Source organism: Sphaeramia orbicularis, chromosome 1, assembly GCF_902148855.1.
Source record: "Sphaeramia orbicularis chromosome 1, fSphaOr1.1, whole genome shotgun sequence".
Lineage (NCBI taxonomy): Eukaryota > Metazoa > Chordata > Actinopteri > Kurtiformes > Apogonidae > Sphaeramia > Sphaeramia orbicularis.
The window spans coordinates 54,687,923-54,713,845 of record NC_043957.1 but is presented as its reverse complement, the minus strand read 5'-3'; the positions used below and the strand labels follow the sequence as shown (position 1 = coordinate 54,713,845).

Here is a 25,923-nt window from a genome sequence, read left to right as displayed (position 1 = left end):
TTGCTGTTGCATGTGTAATGGTCCTGCCAATTTTCTACTTTGTATTCCATGGTTTTTGCAGCGAGACAACCAGAGAGGTTCCCACCATGCAAAAATCTTGGTAAAGTCAACTATGTATCTGTTTATGTGCTCATATGTTTTATGTGTGTATTCCACACATGCCTGTACTGTACTCATAACAAATGACATGTCATTATAATCTTTTGAAGATTAGCTGCAAATATGTAAATCCCATGTTAAAGTATTTCTTTTAGTTGTTTTTGTTTGTTTGTTTGTTTGTTTGTTTGTTTTGTCTTTAATGATTAGGTTTTGGGTACATTTACTCTGTTCAACCAATTATAAAGACGCACTCACTCCACCCTCTTTTTGGAGCAATGACACTTAATATATATTTAATACATTTAAGATTCAGCAAAGTATTTGAAACCCTCAAGCTAATGCTTTTAATTAATAAGACGAACCCTTTAGCTACACTAAAAGTACTGCTCCTGTGTCACTGCACTTCCACTATAAACAACAAAATAGCCACTCTGGTTCAAACAAAAGAGGTACTCTGGACCAAACTGGTTCAACTCTATTACTGTGTAAGAAGCCATCTTGGCTGACACTAAAACAAGGATGGAGTGAGACGGTCTTTGCAAGTGGTCATGCGACCTTGTGCCTTTGAAAATTGATAATTAATAATAATGAAAAGACTAAACTTAAAAGAATCACGCAGAACTGCCATACTACACATTGCGAACCTACATCATCATTGCAGCGTACAATGTGTAATGGTTACAAACAGACACCAGAAGGAAGTAGAAAGATGAAAACACCAACTGAAATATTTACCTATGCTGATTTCCAACAAGCTACTTCCTGTAAGGTAGACTCGTTGTAGTATATGTGTTCAGAGTAACAGAGAGTTTAAAGGTGGGGTAGGAGATGTTTTCCTGGAGCATTATTTACTATATTGCTTAAAATCCACTTCACACCCTGTTTGCAGCAATTAATGAAATGCTTTAACACAAAAATAACAAATTTAAATCACCTGTGGAACAAACAGGACTGAAAAAACACCATCCAATCATTTTAACCGGCCCATTGAAATGATTGAATGGTGATATGTCTATCAAACTCAATTGCCATTTGTCCCTCCTTCCCTCCCCCGTCTGCGTGAACCCCTCCTCGTGCATGAATTGCACGTTCTTAGAGGTTTGGCGCACTTGTACAGGAAAGGAAGCCAGAGCCAGAGCTTGGCTATATTAGTTATATTAGGATGGAAAGTTCACTGGCAAGCTGTTTTGTCACTAACATAAATCACAAGGGAATGTAACGTTTGCCAGCTAGGTATGAATTGGGGCTGTTCTGCCGACAAACATGATGATGAAATGCACAGATTACAGTGTTCAAAGCAAACTGTAGTGGGCTGTTAGTCTGACATCAAGTCTGACTGCAATCACCTGTTCTTACTAGCCCGAGATTACTTTGAACACTAATGTACTGATATACAGGCCCCTGATTTCAGAGGTAAGGACAGATCTGTGGGGGGGGGGGGGGGTTGTTAGAGTGGAGGGGTGTTGGAGGAGAATGAATGACGGAGGTACGCAGGGATCTGCAGACCGGGGGAGGGTGCTGAACTTTTGTATTGTGCATTTTCAAAATATAGCTTGCTTGAACCATTTATCCAGGATCTCCTACCCCACCTTTAACATAACTGTGTCTCTTAACAACCTCAATATAGTGTCCACTCTTCCAGGCTGTCACCAGCCCACCATGGTCCATGCACATGTGCTCCTGGTTCAGTGCTCCTCAAAGACCACATCCCTAAAGAGAAATATGATGATGTGGTGCAACGCCGAGCGAAGGAGTTCCTAAACCACAAGATCAGGTGAGTGATTGGGGTCCCTGCACTGGCCTGTTTAACCTTTCGGTTATATTTTAGTAACATTTTACAGCAGTTCTACATTATAATACCAATAGAGTAGTAGGTGATTATACTGTTAGGTTCAAAAGTATCTGGACAGTGACACAAATGGCCTGTGTGCACCACCACAGTAGATCGGATTCAGCTTTCTTTCAAGATTTCATTTAATTTAATACAATATCAGAATCAGTTTTGCCTTTATTGTCATTTGACAGTACAAAGTACATCAGACGAAAGTGAGTTCGATGATTAGGGACATCGGGCCGCTGCTCCTACTAGAGCACTACCACAGAACCCTTTTCTTCGAAAATTGCAGTGAAGAACAGAAGATAATGCAAAGCACAAACACAAGACATCATACAGTTTTCACACAGTACACGTGGACACATGCTGGAATTTTTCATGGATTTGAAAGGAATTTGGGGGACAGTGTGAACTTTAAAGGCAGACAGCAGACATGATATTTGGGTTTGGGGCAGGGAAGATGCATGTATGTGCTGTGTAATTGTGGAATATGTGTGCAAAGATAAAGAGACCCCAGTGGGTCATCCTGTCCTTCAGTTCGTACCAGTTCAGTTCTTATTAGTTCTTATCAGTCCAGCCCTACTGTTGTCCTGGCCATGGAAGATGTTTTGACTGCAGGGGGAGTAGATTAGAGAAGCACCTGCTGCTTCCTCAGCTCTCAGGGGAGAAACAGTTTAGACCATGGGGGAAACTTGATTTCTGCATTAATTTAGTATAACTCCATTTCGTTATACCTGGCCTCAGCATTTCTCAGCATCTTTGACCAGTTAGGTCCCTGCACAATTCCTCGATCTTCTCTTTCAGTCCTACAGATTGATGAAGCCCCTCCATGTTTACTCTCAATCCCTCCACAGACTGTCCCGCGATGTAATCCAACTTCTTATACGAGTCCACAGCCTGTCTGGCCAGGTCTTGCACCCTGTCCCCTGACTGTGTCACCACCCATTGTAATTCCGTCACATTATCACTCACTGCTCCGAAGTGCTTCTCAATTTCCACCGACAGCAGCAGGGTCTCTTTGCATGCTGCTGTCTTGCTGATTTTGCGATAGATCAGGGCCATTCCAACACCGATGAGAAGGTGTCCCGCTATCATAAATCCAAATAGATAGATGTCTTCGATATCCTCCACCAACAGAGCAGACAGACAGACAACCCTCCACTTGTCCTAAGCGTCCCGGATGTATCCGGCTGCAAATGTTCCATCAGGGCAGGCGGGTTCCCCGGGGCCATTCTTCCTTGCCCCGGGGCCATTCTTCCTTCCAATATCACTCAGATATTATGTTGCTGCTTGTTTGTGGGTCTTTCTGCTCTCAGTTTAGTCGTATGTAGCAACGTGATATGAGTTGCGTAAATATACACGCCACTTTTGATTGCTGTGTTATCTGTACGCATTATAAGCTTTCCATGTGTATGTTCACACCACATCAAATACCACACGATTAGCAGTTAGGGTTAGGTTTAAGATTAGGGTTAGGGGTTACTGAATTGCACACAAAAGGTTAAATATGCGTATGTATAGCACGCCAAATGCCATAAGAACTGGCATGACATACAATGCGATTTCATGAGATTAGTCTGTAAGTAGCTGAAAAGCTGCTATGTTGGGTTCAGATCAGGTGATAGACTTTGCAGCTGAAAAACATCCTTTTTTGACATTCACAAGCTCATGGGTTGATTTTGCCGTATGTTTAATGTTTTATGTCATTATCCATCTGCAATGTGAAGCACCGTCCTTTAGTTTTGTAGCATTTGTCTGAATCTGAGCAGAGAATTCAAAATTCATCCTGTTACTTCATCACATCATCAATAAACATCAGTGACCCAGCTCCTACTCCAATGAGAGCCATACATGTCCGTGCCATAACACTGTCCACCATGTTGGACACATGACATGTTCTGCTTTGGATCATGAGCTGTTCCTTTCCTTCTCCAGACTTTTCTCTTACCATCATTCTGGTACAAGTTCATCTTTCATATGTCCAGAGAATCTTTTACCAAAACCTTTTTTTTTTTTTTTTTTAGAAGTTTCCTGGTAAATTTTAAAGCTACAGGAGACTTTTGTCCCACCGTGATTACTCACCTGAATCTCTTCCCTCACGGTAAAACAATTTCAAAGTGTACACCACCTTAAACTGACCATGTTTACAAACAGAACTGGTAGGTCACTCGGGCATCTTGGGAATTTTGTAGCGACGTGCATTGTGGGAAGCGGAGCTCCAGCGACATGTTTGTTACAGCTGCCGCTGCCAGGCGGCTACACGGACTTCCACTTCCCAAAATGCTCATCGTGACAAAATTCCAAAGATGCCTGAATGATCTACTGGCTCTGTTTGTAAACAAACGGTTTGCTTAAGGTGGAGTACACTTTGAAATGGTTCACCGTGAGGGAGGAGATTAAGGTGAGTGATCACAGAAAGACCTACGGATTCGTGATACTTAGGCTATGACTGAGGTTTTACAGATTTGATGAAAAATTGGTGACAAAAGACTCCCGCAGCTTTAATCTGTCCTTCTTGTTGATGAGTGTAAGCAGTGGTTTACACCTTGTTGTTGACACCCTGGTATTTATATTCATAAAGGCATCTCTTGATTATTGACTTGATAATAACTTTTCCACTTCCTCAAATGTATTCTAGACTTGAATGGGTGTTGTTAAAAGGATTTTGTCAGCAAAATGAAAATTGTGGGATCATCCACTTGACATGAAGCTGATTGTCAGTCATTTGTCCATTTACTTTTGAGCCTCTGAAAATGGAGGGACTTTGTTTAAAATGGTTTTAATTCATATATGTTGTATACAATATTTTTGTTAAACCAAAAGCATTCTGTTGAATTAAAGCTGAAAATCCATTCTTTAGTCACATCTTGATTATTTCATTTCAAATCCACCGCTGTGGTGTATAGAGGAGAAATTACAAAAGTTGTGTCATTGTCTAAATACTTATGGGCCTGAATGTATATTTGGAACTTCAGTTTCATGACCCTGCTTCCTCTCCATCAAGAATCCACCTTCATTCCCACTATTTTTATTCCTTCAACAGGACAAACTCTGTCTTAACGAAATTGCTGCTCGCTTCACCTAACTCTCCCTTGCAGTATCCCATGCAGGGGTTTACAGTACGACCCCTGACCTCCACTCCTATACCAGGTATGGTACATTCTTTGCAGTTGTATGCTACAACAACAATAACAGCTTGAAACAAGCAAGGTCATATAAAAGTTCTGAAATAGATACTGCTGTTTGACAGGTTCAGGGAAACAAACCTAGGCTGATGCTCCTTTGTGCATCCAGTGACAGTTGGGATAGACACAAGGTCAAAGATAGACTTAATCTCCTTGACAGAGGTCACTGTATTAAAGGCTGTGGTTCTGTAATAGTCTACTTTGGCATGGCCTGCTCAAGGAGATAAGGCTTGCAGAATCAGCAACATCTTTTAAATCACTTCTTAAAACACATTTTTATAGACTTGCTTTTATGTGATGTTTCCCTTTTTAATTTTTAATTTTAATTTTTTTTAATTTGAATTTTATCCTGTTTGATTATTAATTTATATTCTCATACATGATGTTGTTTTATCTCATTTCTTCATTTTTGCATTGATTTAACAGCATCATGTTATGTTGTCCCTGCCCTCTTTACTCCAGTTCACTTAATTTATTTGACGTGTCATGTTTTTGCATTTGTTGTACACGTCTCTCTTATTGTGTTGCTTCTGTTTCAGTGTCTTCACTTGCATCTTGTATCCTGCTGTTGTGCCCTCTGCTGTGTCTGTCAAAGCACTTTGTAAACTTTGTTTTTAAAGGTGCAACATAAATAAAGCTATTATTATTATTATTATTATTATTATTATTATTATTATTATTATTATTATTATTACTTTGGTAAACTGTCATTCTCAATCACTCTGGAAAAAAGTGAGAATGTGGGAGATCATAACCTCTGCATACTGATTCAGACTGCAAAAGTTATGTATTTCTCTGTCTTATTTCTAACCGTTTTTGGATGTCTAGTTCTCCTTTTACTTTATTACTTTTTACTTTATTTTAGAATACAGATTACAGATTTCTTTATTGTATTTGACAGCACAGAGTACATCAAATGAGATTTCGATCGATGATTAGGGACATCAGGCCGCTGCAACTGGTGCACCACCATAGAACCCTTTTCTTCGAAATTTGCAGCAAAGAACACACGATGATGCAAAGCACAATTATAAGACATCATACAGTTTTCACACAGTACACGTGGACAAATGCTGGAATTTTTTCATGGATTTGAAAGGAATTTGGGGGGCAGGGTGAAAGTTAAAGGCAGACAGCAGAGGCGATATTGGGGTTTGGGGCAAGGAACATGCATGTATGTGCTATGTAATTGTGGAATGTGTGTGCAAGATAAAGAGACTCCAGTGGGTCATTCTGTCCATCAGTTGGTACCAGTTCTATCAGTTCTTATCAATAGAATAGAACAGAATAGAATAGAATAGAATAGAATAGAATAGAATAGAATAGAATAGAATAGATCTTTATTATCACAGGAACAATGAAAATCAGTTTAGCAGCTATGTTTCTTATTTAGCAGCAAAAACACTAAAGTGCAAAGAGACTGTATAAAAACATCACACAAAATTAGATTGGAAAAATATACTGAAAAATATCAACAATATGCAGGCAATATGGGACATGTACAAGGTAAAATAAAAAAATAAAAAAAACAAGGTGCATGGGTTGTGATTATTGCACTGAGGTAGGGTGAGTATTGCATTGTCCATTAGACGGGTGGTGGTGGTTATTCAGTCAGTGCGGGCTGGGGGGTACATTTAATCACTTGTGGGTAAAATCTGTGTTTGAAGGTGTTTGTGTTAGTCCTGTGTGAAGAGCAAGGTTCTAAGAGTTTTGGATTTTTCATTATAGTTTAGTTTTATTTAGTTTTGACTTTTTTTCTCTAATTCAGTTAGTTTTATTTTGTTTTTAGAGCAGGTTTGCGAGTTTTTATTAGTTTTCATTTTTTTTCTAAATGCTTAGTTTTAGTTTAGTTTTAGTATTAATTTTAGTTTTGTCGTATCTTTTATCTTCTTCGCCATCATATTCAAATAAATCCCAGATAGGACTCTGCTTTCTCCCAACTTTAGTCTCCATGTTTCCAGGTAGAGTGGGGAAAAGAAGATGACTATAAACCACAAGTGACGAGAAGTGACAGACCATGAAGTACCATATGGTGTCGCTTGCTAAAATTGCTAGAGCAAAATAAATCGCTTTCTTATCAATCCGACATTGACAAAGACAAAAATGAAGGGAATTTTATCCATAATTTTTATCCGTTTTAGTTAGTTTTGTAAGCACACAATACAGTTTCAGTTAGTTATCGTTTTTTTTCTATTAATTATAGTTTTTATTTATTTCAGTTAACAAAAATGTTTTTTCAATTCTAGTTTTTGTCATTTCGTTAGTTTTTGTTAATGATAATAACCTTGGTGAAGAGTGCTGGGTCGTTGCATCTACACGTGCCACCCTCTTGCTGGTAGTAATATTTGAAACCATATATTACCTGTTTTCTCTTTTGGTGTTTTCAAGGGTTTCTGTGACTTTCTGGATTTTAGGACGGAAAATCATCGCTTTGAGGGGAGGTACTCAAAGAAGCAATGCTCTGTTTATTTCAAGGCCTTATTTGTGAACAGATAAAAGCCAACAGAGCAACCAAAGACAGTTTGGATGTGAGGAGTAATCTCTGCGTGGGGAGAGATCTCTGTCAACCATCCAAAAAGAAAATACTTTCATACTCAAAGGTTGCTGTCAAGCACTTAATGCATGTATTAGACAAAATGATAATAGTTTACACACAGGATGTCATTTAGTGTACAGACTGACATTTTGATGATGACATCTTAAGGCAAGAATATCATCTTCTTGATACAAAGAGCAGTTACAGTCCAGGACATACAAAGACCACAACAGATCGGGGCACTTACATCAGACTAATCAGTAGTAAGAACACAAGACACGGTCATTTTTACCTGTATATCATCATTTAGCACAGTTGTAATATCTGTATTGGGACTGTATTGGGACATCGTTTTTTTCAAGTTAAAACTAACTACAACAATAAGATATGTACAAACTAGGGGTGTGCCAAAAAATCGATTCAAAATAAAAATTCTCATTTACTACGATTCAGAATCAATATAAAATGTCCCGAAGTCGATTTTTAAAAAATAAAACAAATCTACCAGCTGTCTGCACGCCAATAGCACGATTAGCGGCTAGTGCGATTAGCGGTTAGGGTTTATGGCAGGCCAACGCTATCACTATTCCCCACTCCCACAACACGTCTGGTCATTTAAACGCCGTAAATAAAGCGGTGTCCAAACCACCAAAATGCCGTAAAATGTGGCATAAATTCTGACAAAAATGCTGTTTTTTACAGCGTTTAAATGACCAGACGTGTTGTGAGAGTGGCGAATAGTGATAGAGTTGGCCTGCCATAAGGGTTAGCCATTAGCGTGATTAGCGGGTAGCGCAATTAGCGGCTAGGGTTATTGATTAGCTGCTAACACAGTTAAGGTTAGCGATTAGCGGATAGTGTGATTAATGGCTGGCATGATTAGCAGCGAGGGTTAGGTTTAGGGTTAGCGATTAGCGGCTAGTGCGATTAGCGGTTAGGCTCAGGTTTAGGGTTAGCGATTATCAGCTAGCGCGATTAGGGTTAGCACTTAACTTGATTAGCAGCTAGCACATTGACACATCATTAAAAGGCATTTAATAACGCAGAAAATCTTCTGTTTTTTCCCACAGATCGTAAATGCAGGATTTTGTTTTCAGGATGAAAATGCATACGTATAGCTAGCACACCCAAATGTAACAAACTGGCGTCACATACAACACGATTTCATGAGATCAGTCTGTCAGCTGCATCACCCAGAGCTTAAGGACAGCCACCAGTGGCACACCAACGCACACTGCTGTGCCTCACCAAAGCACCAAGCATGGATCAATGTTTAAAACATAGTAAATGTGAAAAAGACATTTTAATGTCTGCATTTGTCATTCTGTCTTGCAAATCAGACTGGAGTAGATCATGAGGATCCTTTGCACACCTATAGATTTAAGCAGAAATCATTATGGATCAAATTGTTTTGAATCGAAAATCGATTTTGAATCAAATTGTAGCCCCAAAAATGGGATTCAAATCGAATTGTGAGATAATAAAAGATTCCCACCTCTAATACACACACACACACACACACACACACACACACACACACACACACTGATAAGTGCACTGAAGAATAAAGTTGTATAAAACTTTACTTAGCAATTTTACTAACAACTAAAGATGTAGCAAACATAGGCTACAAGTTATTAAAAAAAAAAAAAGAAGCCAAATACTTTTAAAGTTTGTGTTGGAGCTTAAAAGTTTAAAAGGAATAACTGATAGTTCTAATGAAGAAAAGGGAGCATATAACCATATTCTGCCTTTTTGTCCTTGTCTCTTCTAAACTACGCTTCATGTTGTTTGTGTTGATCCTAGCATCATGTGCGTCGCAATAACTGTCTGTGTGAAAACAACAGTGGAACCAATGTTTACCATCAGGGAAATAAAGGAAACAAAGCTTAAATTCAGGAATATTGTTATCAAATAAGTTTTTTAATAGATTTGAGTCTAATCGATTAATTAATGAATGGTTTCAGCTCTACTTACATTTACAGTCTTATACAGAGTTGATCATTTCATAGATATTTCCATTCCTAAATATTCCACTTCTTCCATTTTTGTGGAAAAATATCTGGGGGTTATTTTTTTTACAAAAGCACATTTCTCATTTACCCCTCAGTAATCTCAGTGAAACACAAAAACAATACCCATTCATGTCACTGCCTGTTTTCCCTCCAGCCTTCAGGCAAATGTACTGCATCCTGAAATGCAAAACAAGGTTCAACAATAGCTTTGAGCCAACTGCCATCAGGCTGCTACATACAAGATGCACATCATGCTTAGTGTCCACACTTACACTACCAGTCAAAAGTTTAGACTCACCTTCTCATTTAAAAGACATGAGATGGACCGCAGATGGACAACAAGTGCTCAGCATCACTGGGAACTCCTTTAAGACTGTTGGAAAACATTTCAGGTGATGACCTCATGAAGCTCATTCAGAGAATGACAAGAATGTGCAAAGCAGGAATAAAAGCAAAGGGTGGCTATTTTGAAGAATCTAAAATATAAAACAGGCTTTGAGTTATGTCACACTTTTTTTTTTTTTTTAACTACAAAGCTATATGTGTTCATTCACAGTTTCAGAATCTACAATGTAAATAGTTATGAAAATAAAGAAAAACCAGGTGAATCCAAACTTTTAACTGGTTGAGTACTTACAACAACAAATGCCATCTGTTCACCACACAATATGAACCACTGATGATTCAGGCCAGAGAGTTTAACAATTACTTAATGGAATATAGACTTAATTCTATAGAAACAGAAACAAATGGAGTTGAGGTACGGTCAGAAAACACAGGTTAGCTGTAATCATACAGGAAGCCTTTCATAAAACATCTGTGTGACTCTTTAAAGACAGGATTATGATTGCTTGCATTGCACAGCCTTTGTTGATCTTTGTCTCCAGGATCCATAAAGCCCGGCTGTCCTAATGTTCTTGCTTACATGGAGCAAATCAATCTATGAGTTAATTTTTATTGCAGGTTTAGCGCTGCATGCAGGAGCAAGATCCAGCTATGAGGTTGGTGTGTAATTTCACAGAAGTAATGGATAAGCTCTTCTCAGGATCAGCCTTTTCTTTCAAATCACTTGGTGATGGTGGTGGTGTTAGTGGTGACAGTCTATATATGCATGTACAGCAACAATGCTACAGCATTTTCAAACTTATAACCAGTGATTTTTATGTTGACTTTACACTGATGGCAGTGTGTAAACATTAACACCCGCCAAGCGCCAGTGGTGGGTTAAAAATTAATTTGGTGTGTAAAACGAAAAAACACCCCTGCCAGTGACTGATGGAAAATTGGGAATTGCATATGAGTTATCATACATTCAACCATTTCTGCTAGATCGTTCTAAGCAGGTTGCTGACACAGACTCAAACATGTCTGACTCTGAGGCTGATGATGTAGTGATTACCTGAGCCAGTCCTGCACCTGGTCAGGTATCCAACCCTATTATATCCGGCAGCTTCATGATGAGTATATAACCCTAAGGAAGTCACAAACCAGAGCTACTCTTCAGCGTGGGTTTATTTTAGCCGTTCGGCATTTTTATAAGACATCACAACATCCGATTCTCCCATCATACATTGCCCTTGTAGTTACAGCCAGCAGTAATGTCCAAAATACATAACAAACCCGGTGCCATAGGTAATACTATCACTGTGACCCACCTCGGAGAGACGGTCTGGGCAGCCAGATTTCCCTGCCCTTCCTCCGGGCCTGTCCTGTGCCAGAAACAGCGCGAGTGAAATCGAGACGCCCGTCTTCCCAAGGGCCTTTCAAGATGGAGCCAGCCATGACTAGGCATTGGCGGTACCTGGTTCAGGTACTCACGGCCCCACTTTGACAAATTGATCTTATTCACTATTACTTGATAACGCAAAATTAAAATAAAATTGGTCCAAAATTGATCAAATCTTTTTTTTTTTTTTTTTTTACCCTGTCCTAGTATTTATAGAACATTCTAGATAAATGTCTCTGGTCTGTGGACTTAATTTCATTTAGACTCAATCTCAGTTGATGTTTTTTGAATCTTTTCCCTTTTCCTGTGGGTTAAATGGAATGTTCCTGTTAAAGCTGTCAGACAGACATTTGGCTCACTCAGTTTATTACATGATGACGCAGCAGTCACCTTCAAATTACATATAACCTAATAAATTGGCAATAATCTAATTTTATCTGTACATAACTGTATTCTTTAAGTGATGCTTAAGTTGGATGTTCATAATAAAAACATATGATAAATGTTTTAACTCAAATAAGGCATTACATTTTTATTTGGCCAGTGAAAAATGTTTTTGGCCAGTAAATTTTTGGAGGTAACTAGCCAATGGCAGATGAGGTAAAAAATTAATTTTACACCCTAACTGATGGTATCATGGACTGGGTGTTCCAGATCAAAGAGTCTATGATTTAAGACTGGACTGTTTTTTTTTTTTGACAATTTGTTTTGCTTAATTCAAGCAAAAAAATCTGCTAATGGAACAAGTGTAAATTATCTTGGTAAGATTTCTTGAAGTAAGATTTTCATTGTCATTTCTGTTGTCTAAAAATAAGTTCTTATATCTTACTGAATAGTTACTCTTTAGGTGATTACGTCTTATTTTCAATGTGATGAGATATTTTGACTAGAAATGTCAAAAATACACTTGGTAAGATTTGGATTTTGATTTGGAAGTTGCTGTGCCCTGCTCCCATCTCTCAATGATAGAAACAATACTGCGGCAATAAAAAGGATAAAAACTCTCTCAGCCTACATGTTTGACAGGACAGATACTTAAAACACAATTACAACTTTATGCTAAAACACAGACGAAGAAAATAAGGGGAAAAAAAGTTAAAAAGTATGGGAAATGACAGGACGGACTCAAACAGGCTACATGCCCATTGACGCATGCGCAGTGAATATAAATACAGTATTAAAAATAAAGTTCTATCTAATCAAATCAAATCTAAAAATGTGTCAGACAACAATCTCGATCCACCAGAATTGTTGTTAAATCCAATAAACATAATGTATTTATCTTTGTGATGAGAAACCAAGCCATGGAGAAAAGGCATCAGAACTGATCAAAGGATTTGGACCAGAGCGACTCCAGGGACAGGAACAGGCTGTTTGTTCTATGTCAGGTTAACAGAGCTTCCTGTAAAGTATGTAGTAGGGCTGTGTATTGGCAAGAATCTGGTGATACAATACAAATCCCAATACTAGGATCATGATATATATCACAATATGTCATGATACTGATAAAAAGGCATTTTTTTTTGTTTGTTTCTTTTTTTAAATGAATATTTCCTTGAAGAATTGAATTACACCAGAAATCTGCACTAATATTAAACACATTTATATTTGATCACAACAGGATCTGATGTGATATCACAAAATGTTTCTGTGTTCAAACTTAAATTCTGTTTTACAGACATTACAGTTTAAGATCCTGTTCAAATGTTCATTTTCTATTAGTTCAGAACTAACAGAACATTATTTTTGTGCAATCCCAATAAAGGAACTAACATTATTTAACTAGAATGGCACTCGGAGAGTGCAGACCTCTGCCAAGGCAGATCAGCCCCCCCTCCCCCCGATCACCACCAAAATTTAATCATTTGTTCCTTGTGCTAGTATCAACATTTCCTGAAAATTTCATCAAAATCCGTCCATAACTTTTTGAGTTATCTTGCTAACTAACCAACCAACCAACAAACAAACCCAGATGAAAACATAACCTCTTTGGCGAAGGTAATAAAACAGTGTTAAATAATAATAAATAAAATACAAACAAAAAAGAAAAACGAAAAACAAAAATGAACCTCCACAATATCTGTATTTGAATAAATACCTAAAAATATTGATACAGTTCTTTTTAATATCGATAACGTATTTTGAAATGAAAGATCATGATATATCACAGAACCCATATTTTCTTACAGCTCTAGTATGTAGTAGGGTGTTATGTAGCTCAGGTGAAGTATGACCAAACTTCTTAGCACCTGAGAAATGTTCTATTTGAACTGATTGACAGTTCTTTTCTGAAGTTTGTCACAAACTCTTGAACTACAAACCGTTCTTGGTCCAAGGGCAAGGGTATGTCAAGGGAACAAAGGGAATTACATGCCTTTTGTGTGCAGCATATCTGGGTAATGAATGACACTGCAATGTGCCTTTGTATTGTATCAGAGGTTCTATTGTTAGTCTAGTGCCACAGACTGATCCATAATGAAAACTGGCAAAATTAACACAATCTACTGACATGTCCATCAAAATAGGCTTCAGTTATTCAAAGTCATACAAATGTTACAGGTGCACAGTTTGAACTCAGCCCTGTGAGGGTATTTGTTGAATTCACTTTGTCTTTTTACTCATGATCCTCCCATCTGTTATCCCATTGTTCAGCTGCTCAGTAAAAGTGCCTTATTTCCATTCCAGGAAGATGGAAACCTACAGTAAATGATGTTTTTCCTTTCATGCACTGGCAGTTGTTAGTGTTGCTTGCTATTTTTGGCTGTGGTGAAGGTCTTCTTTCAGCTTGGGGAATCAGTATATTGCAAATCAGTAACAATAATTTGCTTATCACTTCATAAACAAATGAAGACAAAAATAACTAGAAGCACTCGGAGAGCACAGACCTCCGCCAAAACAGATCAGTGCCCCCCCAATGTCTGTCTGTCTGTCTGTCTGCCTGTGTGCAAGATAACTCAAAAAGTTATGGACGGATTTGGATGAGAATATCAGGAAATATTGATACTGGTACAAGGAACAAATGATGAAATTTTGGTGGTGATCAGGGGTGGGGGGACCACTGATCTGCCATGGCCGAGGTCTGCACTCCCTTTTCTAAAAAAGCACTCATAGAATGCAAACCTCCGCCAAGGCAGATCAGTGGTCCCCCCCACCCCGATCACCACCAAAATTTCATCATTTGTTCCTTGTACCAGTATCAACATTTCCTGATATTTTCATCCAAATCTGTCCATAACTTTTTGAGTTATCTTGCACATGGACAGACAAACACACAGACAGACAGACAAACCAACGCCGACAAAAACATAACCTCCTTGGCCGAGGTAATTATACATTTGATGGTACTTTGTAGTATTTTTACTCTTCTAGCCATTTCTTCTTTTTTCCTATCATAGTAAGAGTTGGTTTGTATTGAGTGTATTGTTCACAATGGACTGAATCGTTCAACTAATTGAATTTTTTTATTTTGTCATTGTACCAAACCCAGGTTTATATCATTTAGCTTTTTTTTTTTTTAAACCACAAATCATATCGTGCGTTATTCCCAACCCAAATAGAAGAAAAAACAATGTCTATCATTTCATTTGTTAAATTCAACCTAGCGAATTGCACTGTGCTCACTGCTGTCTAGTTTATTGTGATTCGTCTGCTCTAGGTGACTTTGACTGTGTCCAAAGGCATCCTCATCACAATGCCCACAGAAGGGGTTAAAATTAAAGGTGAGATTCCAGCTATAAAAATAAATGTTGTATTTTAGAAAATTAAAAGTGATAGGTTTCTGAAAATGGTGATACCATAGACTTTATATGAAGCCCACACTGTAACAAAAAAAAAAAAATCAAATCTGTAATTTAACAGCATTTTCACTGTTTATTTTACAGATTTTTTCTGCATTTTTAAGATACAGGAAAATATCAATGAAATGACAAAAACAGACTGTGATTTTACACGTCAAATGTAAAATAACACGAAAAAACTGTAACTGTGAATAACCAAAAAATTTCAATTTTAAAATTTTTTTTTTCTTTTTTCACAGAAAAATACAGTTAAAATACATTTGCAAATGTATTGTAATTTCACAAATATTAATTTTCTATTATTAAGATTAAACTGTTAATTTAAAGTTTAATACTGTAAAAAAAAAAAAAAAGTAATAAAATGAGATAATATTACTGACAATTAACCGTTAAAGAAGTATTTGTTCTGTAAGTTTAACAAGACTTGTTTGTTAATTGACAAATATCTTGTGTAATTACGGGAGGTTTCATGAAAACACAAAATGTATTTTTGTGAATGTATAACATATATAAGCACTTATAAACTGTCAAAATACACTTTTTATCAATGGATTGTACAACTTAGTCTCACTGAAAATTATATATACATATATATATATATATATATATATATATATATATATATGTATATGTAATTTGATTATTTTAATGCATGTAAATATTCTTTATTAAACATTAAAAGTAAAAAAAAAAGTAAAAAAATGTGCAAAATCACATGTAAATTTAGGGCAAAAAACTGTATTTTAATTATGGAAAATTACCATATTTTTATGAGATGGTTAATTCTGTTATTTTACAATATTTTTTCAGCACCCCTGCTGCTGGAATATTACAGTTTTTTTTTTCTTTTTTGTTTTTTTGGGTTTTTTTTTACAATGTAGCCAAAAACGGTCCACACCTTTATTTAATAGAGTAGTTCAGATTGTTCCATTGGAAAATTATTACTGTAGTGACTGATGTGTTTAAGCTCCAACAATAAATAACCATCAATTTAATAGAGAAAGACTGTTTTAAAGGAAAAAGGTCATGTAGTTTAATGAGTCAGGAGTGACCCTGTTCCAGAGTGACCGGTTCATCAGGGTGAAAAATGAGGTGGATGGAGTGACTACCCATCATGCTTAGTGCCTACAGTACAAGCCTATGGGGGTTATGATCTGAAGTTGCCTCAGTTGGTCAGGTCTAGGTTCACAATGTTATATGTCCATAAAATGAGATCAGTTAACTACATGAATAAACTGAATGTCCAGGTCTGAACATAAGTGTTTTTTTTTTTTTTCTCTAATGACACAATGATATTCCAACATGACAACAGCAGGAGTCATCAGGCTCAAAATGTGAAAGTGTGGTTTAGGAACATGAGACATCATTTTCACTATTTTAGTATAGAATAGGATTATAGTGGTGAATTATGTGATGTTATTTCAGCGTTTCTTTATGATGCATATAATTAACAGGGAATGGTGAGCCAACACTGACTGTAGAGTCCAATAACTTGCTGTTCCTCAACGTTCTGCTGGCACAGGTGTCCTATCAGAGCACAGTTTATCATGTGAACACTGGAGATCTGGGTAGGTGTCTACAAAATGGTTTAATGAAGTTTACCTTTGATAGAATAGAAGTAAAGTTACACTTAACGTGATCTTATGTGTTTTGTTTTACGTATTGTATGTGAAGTGTTTCATTCTGTCCTTAGCCATTTTCCAGTTTGACAGCCATGAAGCTGTGTTTCCCATTGCCATCAAACAGCCTCAGCTGCCAGTCCTGTATGACATGGGTACAGGTAAGAACACATTGAGAGATATATTTAGAACACTGTGTGTGTGCAATCATAGGTTGAAAAAATAAAAACAATGACATTAACACCCAAAGCAGATTAACAGTACAGGGTGGGGAAGCAAAATTTACAATGAACATTTAGTTGTTTTTTCTCAGCAGGCACTACGTCAATTGTTTTGAAACCAAACATATATTGATGTCATAATCATACCTAACACTATTATCCATACCTTTTCAGAAACTTTTGCCCATATGAGTAATCAGGAAAGCAAACGTCAAAGAGTGTGTGATTTGCTGAATGCACTCGTCACACCAAAGGAGATTTCAAAAATAGTTGGAGTGTCCATAAAGACTGTTTATAATGGAAAGAAGAGAACGACTATGAGCAAAACTATTACGAGAAAGTCTGGAAGATACTATTAAAGAAGAATGGGAGAAGTTGTCACCCGAATATTTGAGGAACACTGGTGCAAGTTTCAGGAAGCGTGGGAAGGCAGTTATTGAGAAAGAAGGAGGACACATACAGGGTGGGGAAGCAAAATTTACAATATTTTGAGGCAGGGACTGAAAGACAGTGTATGACCAATTAGTTTATTGAAAGTCATGAGAATTTATTTGCCACAAGAAAATTTACATAATAGAAAATGTTTTTATTCTGTGTCCTCCTTCTTTCTCAATAACTGCCTTCACACGCTTCCTGAAACTTGCGCAAGTGTTCCTCAAATATTCAGGTGACAACTTCTCCCATTCTTCTTTAATAGTATCTTCCAGACTTTCTCGTAATAGTTTTGCTCATAGTCGTTCTCTTCTTTCCATTATAAACAGTCTTTATGGACACTCCAACTATTTTTGAAATCTCCTTTGGTGTGACGAGTGCATTCAGCAAATCACACACTCTTTGACGTTTGCTTTCCTGATTACTCATATGGGGAAAAAGTTTCTGAAAAGGTATGGATAATAGTGTTAGGTATGATTATGACATCAATATGTTTGGTTTCAAAACAATTGACGTAGTGCCTGCTGAGAAAAAACAACTAAATGTTCATTGTAAATTTTGCTTCCCCACCCTGTAGAATAAAAACATTTTCTATTATGTAAATTTTCTTGTGGCAAATAAATTCTCATGACTTTCAATAAACTAATTGGTCATACACTGTCTTTCAATCCCTGCCTCAAAATATTGTAAGTTTTGCTTCCCCACCCTGTAAATATATGGAAATGATCAGTCTGTCCAAACTGATCGATATCAGTAGATGATTATTAAGACTGAACTATTGCACCTATCACCTGTTTGTAAGTCTGATACTTCTCATCTTAACCCTTTCATGCATGAATTATGAGAACCTTAATCAAGATTTTTTTCCTGAGTGTTTTTATTCCTCTTTAGGGATGAAAAAACAATGCGATTGAAAATTTTCTTATGAACCTGTTTTTTTTTTCCGAGTTCCACTCAGCTGGATACCATGCATTTAATTTTTGAAGCAAAGAAATATATATTTACTGATATACTGTGTGAAAGCTATGAAATAAAATATTTTTAATGCTGCTAATTTGTTGTTTTCTCACATTTTAACATACTCTAATACTAGTCAATACTCACTTCATGGAGATATAATATGCAAAAAAACCAAACCTTTTTGTTTAAAAAAAAAAACCTGTTAATTGCAGTCTAATAACAATAACAAGCAACTGATTTACACTGAAACATGTTAGTGCAGATCAGGTTTATCAAGAACAGCAAAGTCACAGTAATGGTATGAATTGCAGTGTATTATGGGATGGTGGATAAGTATCCACTGTTTTGGCTGATATGGAACTAAAACAACAAAACCCATGAATATACAAGAAAACAGCTGCAGAATAGCTGTCCACTTTTTTATTTAATTTAATTTAATTGTATTTTATTTTTTAAAATAAAATAAATACATTAAAAAAAAAAAAAAAATTATTAAATAATAATAATAATAATAATAATAATAATAACTGTTTTAAAATAGCTGTCCACTGTAGTGACCACTATGTATGAAAGGGTTAATCAGGTTCAGTTACTTTGAAACTTTGATCCAAATGCATCTGCAGTTCTGTAACTAACCCACACTGGTCCACATCTTTTATTAGTTATCACTGATATACTGAGTGAAAACTATGAAATAAAAACATTTTTAATGCTGCTAATTTGTTGTTTTCTCACATTTTACCATACTCTACTACTAGTCAGTACTCACTTCATGGAGATATAATGTGCAAAAAAAAACATGTCATGATAACAACTAAAATGTTAACACTGAGGTGTTGAATACTTATTGTTAACTTAATCCACAGCTGTCATTTGTTGTTTGTAGTAATAGTAGTAATAGTAGCAGTTGTAGCAGTACTTGCTTCTGCTGCCTCATAAGTAGTGCTGACATATCCCAGAACAGTTTTTCCAACGAATTGTCTCCATGACGACAACCAGTAGTGCATGCAAGATCCTCATTTAAATAAGGCGGTCTCCAAGACTTTGCACCAGTTGTCATTTGTGCAATCACTCTTAGTAAATCACCCAAAAACTGTAGTTCAACCCCTCATGCAAAATTCTAGATTGCGCATGCAAATTAGTACACAATAATTGGGATCTTAGTAGATCTGGGCCATAGTGTAGTAAGAGGAAGAAATGACCTTGGCTGAGGTCTTCAACCCCAGAGAGCCACTCAACTTTAACTCTTTCCCCGCCAGAGCATTTTCCAGTGAGTTGGTAGCCAGCGCTGGCCATTTTATTCTATCTTCATTCGTTCGTGAGATATAAACATTTGACTATTGGTCATTTTCAGGAAAAAACTGAATTTTGAGCAAAAAACTGAGAAAATTACATTTTTTTTCAAAGATATTGATTTTCAAGATAAAACTCATTTCCTATTTACATTTTTGACTCTTTCTTATTTACCAACAGTAACACTGCATTCAAAATCACAAAATAAAATAATAATAATAACAACAATAATAATAACAAACAGCTCTAAGATATCCCATCATTCCACAAAATATCAGGGGAATCCACACCAAACTTTTGACAAAACATTTTGTAAAGCACCAGGTTCCTTATAAACTTTACACACTTACATACATCAGTTATAAGTCTAACACATGTTAGTTTAGATTTTTGATATTAACACTTCAATATTCCTCATTTTCAAGAAAAAAAGAAACAAATGCACTAAATACTGTAGATTTCTGGCCTTTCCTTGGCTGCACCACGTCCTCCTGTTGGACCACCTGCTGTGTTTGATCTTTCTTCTGTTCTTTTTCTGGAGACACATTTATCATTTTTATTCATGTTTGAAAAGCCTGAAACAAACTTTCCTAAACTGTAACATCTTAAACACAGTGAAGCTATCTTCATTAGTAGCTTATTGTCTTAATGTTTTGTTTTCTCCGTGTCAGACATCAGCTCTTACGTCACCATCACCACTAAAACATTCCTGCGCTATGAACAGCTGAAAGTCTTGGTGAACAGCATACGGATGTTCTACGACAACATAAGTATCATCATTGCAGATGACAGCTTTGAACCACAAAAAATGACCGGAGAACACATCCAGCACTACATCATGCCTCCAGCGCAGGTACAACCATATGAGTATATTTGCAAAAGTGATTGATTTTGTTTTTTCCTGAGATGTCTTTGCTACTTTGAATTTTAAAAGATATATCTTATGTCTTTTAATGTATTTTTCCAACTCTATCAAAGGAAGTGGTTGAATGTTGATATTAGCTGTTATCTAATGGAAGTTAATTGTGATCAAATATGCTGTTTTTCTTTTAGATACAGCCCAATCTCCTCCCACTTTCACTACCAATTTTTTTGTTGCTGATCCGACAGGAAGTTGTGAAAGTAGTAATTTGTCTGATTTTATGTGTTTGTATCAGGGTGTGGCCAGGGGGTCTGGGGGAACAGGGACAGGCTAGGGACAGACACTCCCCCCCTGTGACAATCAACCCCCCCCCCCCCCCACACACACACACACACACACACACGCGTGCGCGCACACATACACATTTTTTTCTGCCCCCCTAAACAAGCAAAATGCCCACCCACACATGACATTGTGGTCCCATCTATGATTTGTATGACTTAAGCAAAGTAGTATGGTATTATAATTTTTATAAAAGTATTTAAGTATCTCATCCAGAGCATGATGTCAGGGTAGTGGATATGGTCCATTCCTTTTTTTTTTTTTTTTTAATTCTTTATTGAGTTTCACAAGGTAATACAAAACACAAACATACACATCTATACTTGCTAACCATATACATACTTCCCCACCCGTATATACATCCACACATAAAAAATATACAATTACCCATGTTCACGAGAATGAAAAATATATATATATATATATAAAACATCTGTATATACACTCACACCTAAAATTTACATCAACACATACACAATAACAATGCACATGCACTTAAAATATGCATACAATTCAATTCAATTCAATTCAATTCAACTTTATTTGTATAGCCCAATATCACAACAAGGTTATCTCAAAGGGCTTTACAGAGGCAGTTGGAGTAAACAACAGTCAAATAAACAGCAAGAAAATGAGTAGTGTCCAGGGCATCCCCCGTCCTTAGACCCTCCTTCTCGGCAAGGAAAAACTCAAAACCCAGAGGGAAAAGGGAGAAACCTCGGGGAGAACCACAGTGAAGGAGAGATCCACTCCCATGGACGGACAGGCTATAGATGCACCAGGACTGATGGACGTCCATTTGCAGATGTAGTTCTAGTCTGCAAGGATGCAGTAGGGTGGGCACATGGGGGGTCTATCCCACTGGATGAGACAGGCAGGGGCAAGGAGGCCCATCCACAGCGGTGAGGCCGAGGACGTCCATCCAGGACAGGTGGGGGAGGGGGTCAGGACACAGGACAGGGCAGGACACAGATGGGTCAGCGCAGATCCTGTCGTCATTGGCTCCCAAGCGGTTACAACTGAAAAAGTAGCCACCCCCCCGGAGGGGAGTGGGGAAAGGGGACACCAGGTGAATAGTACTGCACAAACTAAGTTGGCTAAATATTAAAAATATAAGTGCAGACCAGAATGGTACGTAGAACCAGAAACAGAAGATAGGACTCAGTGCCTGTACTTCCCCCAGCATTCTTGCTCCTAGGGCAGCTTAGACTGAACTGTGGGTTCAGTCTGGTTTGAACTAGCCTGACCAGAAGCTTTTTCAAATAGGAACGTTTTCAGCCTGACCTTAAATGTAGAGACTGTGTCGGCCTCTTTAATGTTAACTGGAAGCTGATTCCATAAAACAGGAGCTTGGTAACTAAAGGCTCTAGCTCCTACTGTACTTTTACAGACCCTGGGAACTACCAGTAGACCAGCATTCTGAGAACGAAGGGTTCTTTTGGGATGGTACGGCACCAGAGCATCTCTGAGATAGGAGGGGCCCATACCATTAATGGTCTTGAATGTGAGAAGGAGGATTTTGAATCTAATTCTAAACTCGATTGGAAGCCAGTGAAGGGCTTGGAGCACAGGGGTGATGTGGTCTCTTCTATTTGTTCCTGTTAGTAGTCTCGCTGCCGCGTTCTGAACCAGTTGAAAACTTTTTAGAGAGCTTTTAGGATACATGTCTACGCACACATACAGATACACCCTACACCTCATCCCCCTCTTTTTTTTTTTTTTTTTTTTTTTTTTTTAAGAGAGACAGACTTAGAAGTCTGTGATGTTCCATGGGAGTGTCTGGGATTTGTCCAATGTTCTTCTTCTGTGTAATTTGGTTAGATTGTGTTTGATCACTGTGTTACTGTCTATGAAGTTCTGGTTAATGATCGTTGCACATCTTGTTTTCCAAAGTTTGACTGAAACAATTATTAACTGGAAGAGTCTTTGTTAGTTTGGTGGTATTTTTTCCTCTAGGAGTCCATACGTGACTGAACGGTAGTTGATAGAGAAACTCAAGCCAATGTTTCTTAAAAAAGTCCAAACAGCTTGCGCCCTGCAACAGTCAATAAGTACATGCTCCTGGGTTTCATCCTCTCCACAGTTTATCATTGGACATACTTTGGTTGTTACATAACAGCTCCAGGAAACCAAGGCTCTGGCTGGAAGTCTGCTCACAGAAATGAGCCAACGGATGTCTTTGTAATTTTCTGAGATTAATCTGTCCTGTATGACTTTAATAACAGTCCATACAGTCCACAGTATGGTCCATTCCCTTTGCCCTTCTTTACTGATGCAGCAATAATATTTAGTACACTGGTCTTGGTGAACAGTTTTTTGCATTATAGTACAATTAGTTCTAAACACCAACAATAAAAGAAGTTGACACTGTGGGCATGGCCCAGTGGTGTTTGGTCCACAATTTTCAAAGCCTTGAGTTTGGCACTTTGGCTGTCTCCACCATGATGTTTTTGAGTCAGCAGAGACAGCAGTAGATCAAAAGCAGTAACCATCATCTCATATCTAACTAAAATTATTCTATGATGGACTTGTTAGATTAACCTAGCTAGCATGTATTGAAAGTCAGTGAAACAAACAACAAAACGAGGCTTTTTTGGAGATATCATCTAGTAGCAACCAGCAGTATAAACTTCTATATTGCCTTCAAGTTATTTTACAGTCAAAAACAACAGGAATAGAAGACATTTACAATCATACTTTTTAAATGTAACGCACATCATAACCTCTTTTACCACTCACTGACTACATCAGCTCTGACCTCTTCACTTCTTAAGGCTGGTTTATGCTTGTCGCACGAACGGGATGTGTGGAAAATAGATGTGGGGAGTTGGCGCAAGAGTACACGTGGTGCTTTTATGCTTCGGGTGGCTCTGCGCGGCGTCTATTCCCAAACGGCAGGGGGCAGTGTGCCACAAATGCACGTCTATCACAGTAAAAAACTAGAGAAGAAGAATCCGTGGGAAGTTTGGGCTCCCCCCTGGGTCTTCACTTCTCCTTTTGGCAGTCTTTTTTGCCTTCACATTTCAATCCCGAATGTTTTTCCAGGTTTTTTTTGCCCATTCCTCCTCTTTGCCGACTGTAGCTGTAATTTCCCTCCATGAATTGTTCACCACAAGGCTGTCGCGGTGGTCCCATTGTGACGAATCATACAAGGGCCTGCACTTCTGTACTTCTACCACCAGGAGCTCCTGAATGTTGGCCATGTTGTCCGCACGTCTCTTACAAATTTTCTGAGGTGCGCAATGCAGAAAGTTTCCGCTTAAGATGAGCCGTGCGAAGGGGCGTGGGTGTGAAAGTGACATCAATTGGCTGCATGAAGCCGCACAGAACTCGCTGATGCAGTAAGCATAAAACAGCCTTTACACTACTCTTTTTAGGGCTGGTTTGCAGGCAGGAACTTGGCTGTTTCCCAAGTAACAACCAAATATTTCCTATGGGTGGACGATGACTTTGTGTTCACAAAGGACACAAAGATAGAGCAGTTGGTGGAGGTGATGGAGGCAGTCCCTGAACTTGATGTGGTAAGAACTTTCCTTCACAGTCAGACTGGTTTGCAGCCCTGCCCAGTGTCTTTATATAAAAATAATAATTGTCTTCTTACTGTCTTTCAGTTGGGTGGGACAGTACACGGAGCACAGTTTTATTTTTCCCTCATCTATGATGAGGGTAACGACAAAGAGGGTGGCTGTCTGTACAGGAGGTCTAGGGAAAAGTATCATCATCTTCCTGGTCACCCACAATGCGTTATGGTCAGCGGGGTGATCAATTTCTTTCTGGCTCGTACAGATGCTGTACAGAGGGTGGGGTTCGACCCTAAGCTACAGAGAGTAGCGCATTCAGGTAAGTCTCAAGCAAAATGCTCCTCCTCAATCTTGGCAAGGAGCAAAGACTTGACAACTTGAAGGCTTGAAACAAAAGTATCTTAAAGTGTAATTTCACTAATGGCCAGTAGATTTTATGTCCACAAAGCTCTGGCTCCCATAGACTTCCACCAGACTTCTCTCTAAAAAGTCTTTTTTTTTTTTTTTCCAGGAGTCTTTGGACTTCTAAACAAGTGTTCTGAATCATTAGGTTTTTGGGATAATTACAAAGGGATGGACTGTCATTACATCTGTTCAATGATTATGTATTTATTTTTCTTGGTAGATAGCTAAACTGTAGTTGTAGTTGTACGGCTTAGCTTTAGCTCACTCATCAGCAGACCCAAGTGCCACAATTTTGTTCAAATATGGTCATTTTTGGCGAGACATGGCCAAGATAGTGACCGTCAAAATTCAACAGTTGAGTCAAAAATTGAGGTCAAATGATGACCTCCAACCTTAAAAACAGCAGTTCAAAAATCAAAGGTCAAAGTTCATAGTGGGTCTTCCTGTTTCATGTATACAGTAAACTGTGTGAATGTCCCTCCAAATGTAACCTTAATCCAATGCAGTTCTACATTCATTCATATTTATGTTTCATTTACTGCCAATGATCCACTGTTTCTAAAGTTGCAGCCTAAGTTGATGTAAAAGTTTTTCTTTGACTCTAGAGTTCTTCATGGATGGCCTGGGTTCCCTGATGGTTGCCTCATGTAATCATGTATCCATCGGTCATCAGCAAAAGAATGGCAAGTCTGGTCTGTACTCCAAATACCGACATCCTTCAAATAGTGACCAGGAGTTCAAATATCAACTTCACTTCTTCAAGAACAACTTAAAGTGTATCCTATTTGGATAGCACCCAACAAGAGGACTGCGAGGACACCAAACACATGAAGGGGGGTTTTGTAGGAAGCAGTGAAGCCATATATATATTACATGTTACATTATTTTAGTGGGACTTTGACTACAGGTTTTCTAAACTTTGACTTTACTTTTTAGCAAACTACTGTATGTACAGGAACATTATGATGCACTTAAATCTCTGTAAATTTGACGTATACCTCCATTTTTAGAACATCAGGGTCATGTGATATGTGAGAGAGCTGAATGAATGAGATAGAGGTCTCTTGCTTTGGAGG

At 37.7% G+C, this 25,923-nt stretch overlaps 1 protein-coding gene across 1 annotated transcript; it reads left to right on the top strand.

Annotated features, from left to right (window-relative positions):
- Positions 1–25,891, top strand: LOC115424952 (beta-1,4 N-acetylgalactosaminyltransferase 1-like). The gene is made up of 11 exons (XM_030142376.1): positions 1–100; positions 1,742–1,873; positions 4,977–5,083; positions 10,633–10,670; positions 15,051–15,114; positions 16,647–16,760; positions 16,886–16,972; positions 20,389–20,570; positions 24,299–24,442; positions 24,533–24,761; positions 25,453–25,891. Exons 1-11 carry the CDS (start codon positions 18–20, stop codon positions 25,638–25,640), a joined length of 1,368 nt encoding a protein of 455 aa, XP_029998236.1. The 5' UTR covers positions 1–17; the 3' UTR covers positions 25,641–25,891.
- The last annotated feature ends 32 nt before the right edge of the window (positions 25,892–25,923 follow it).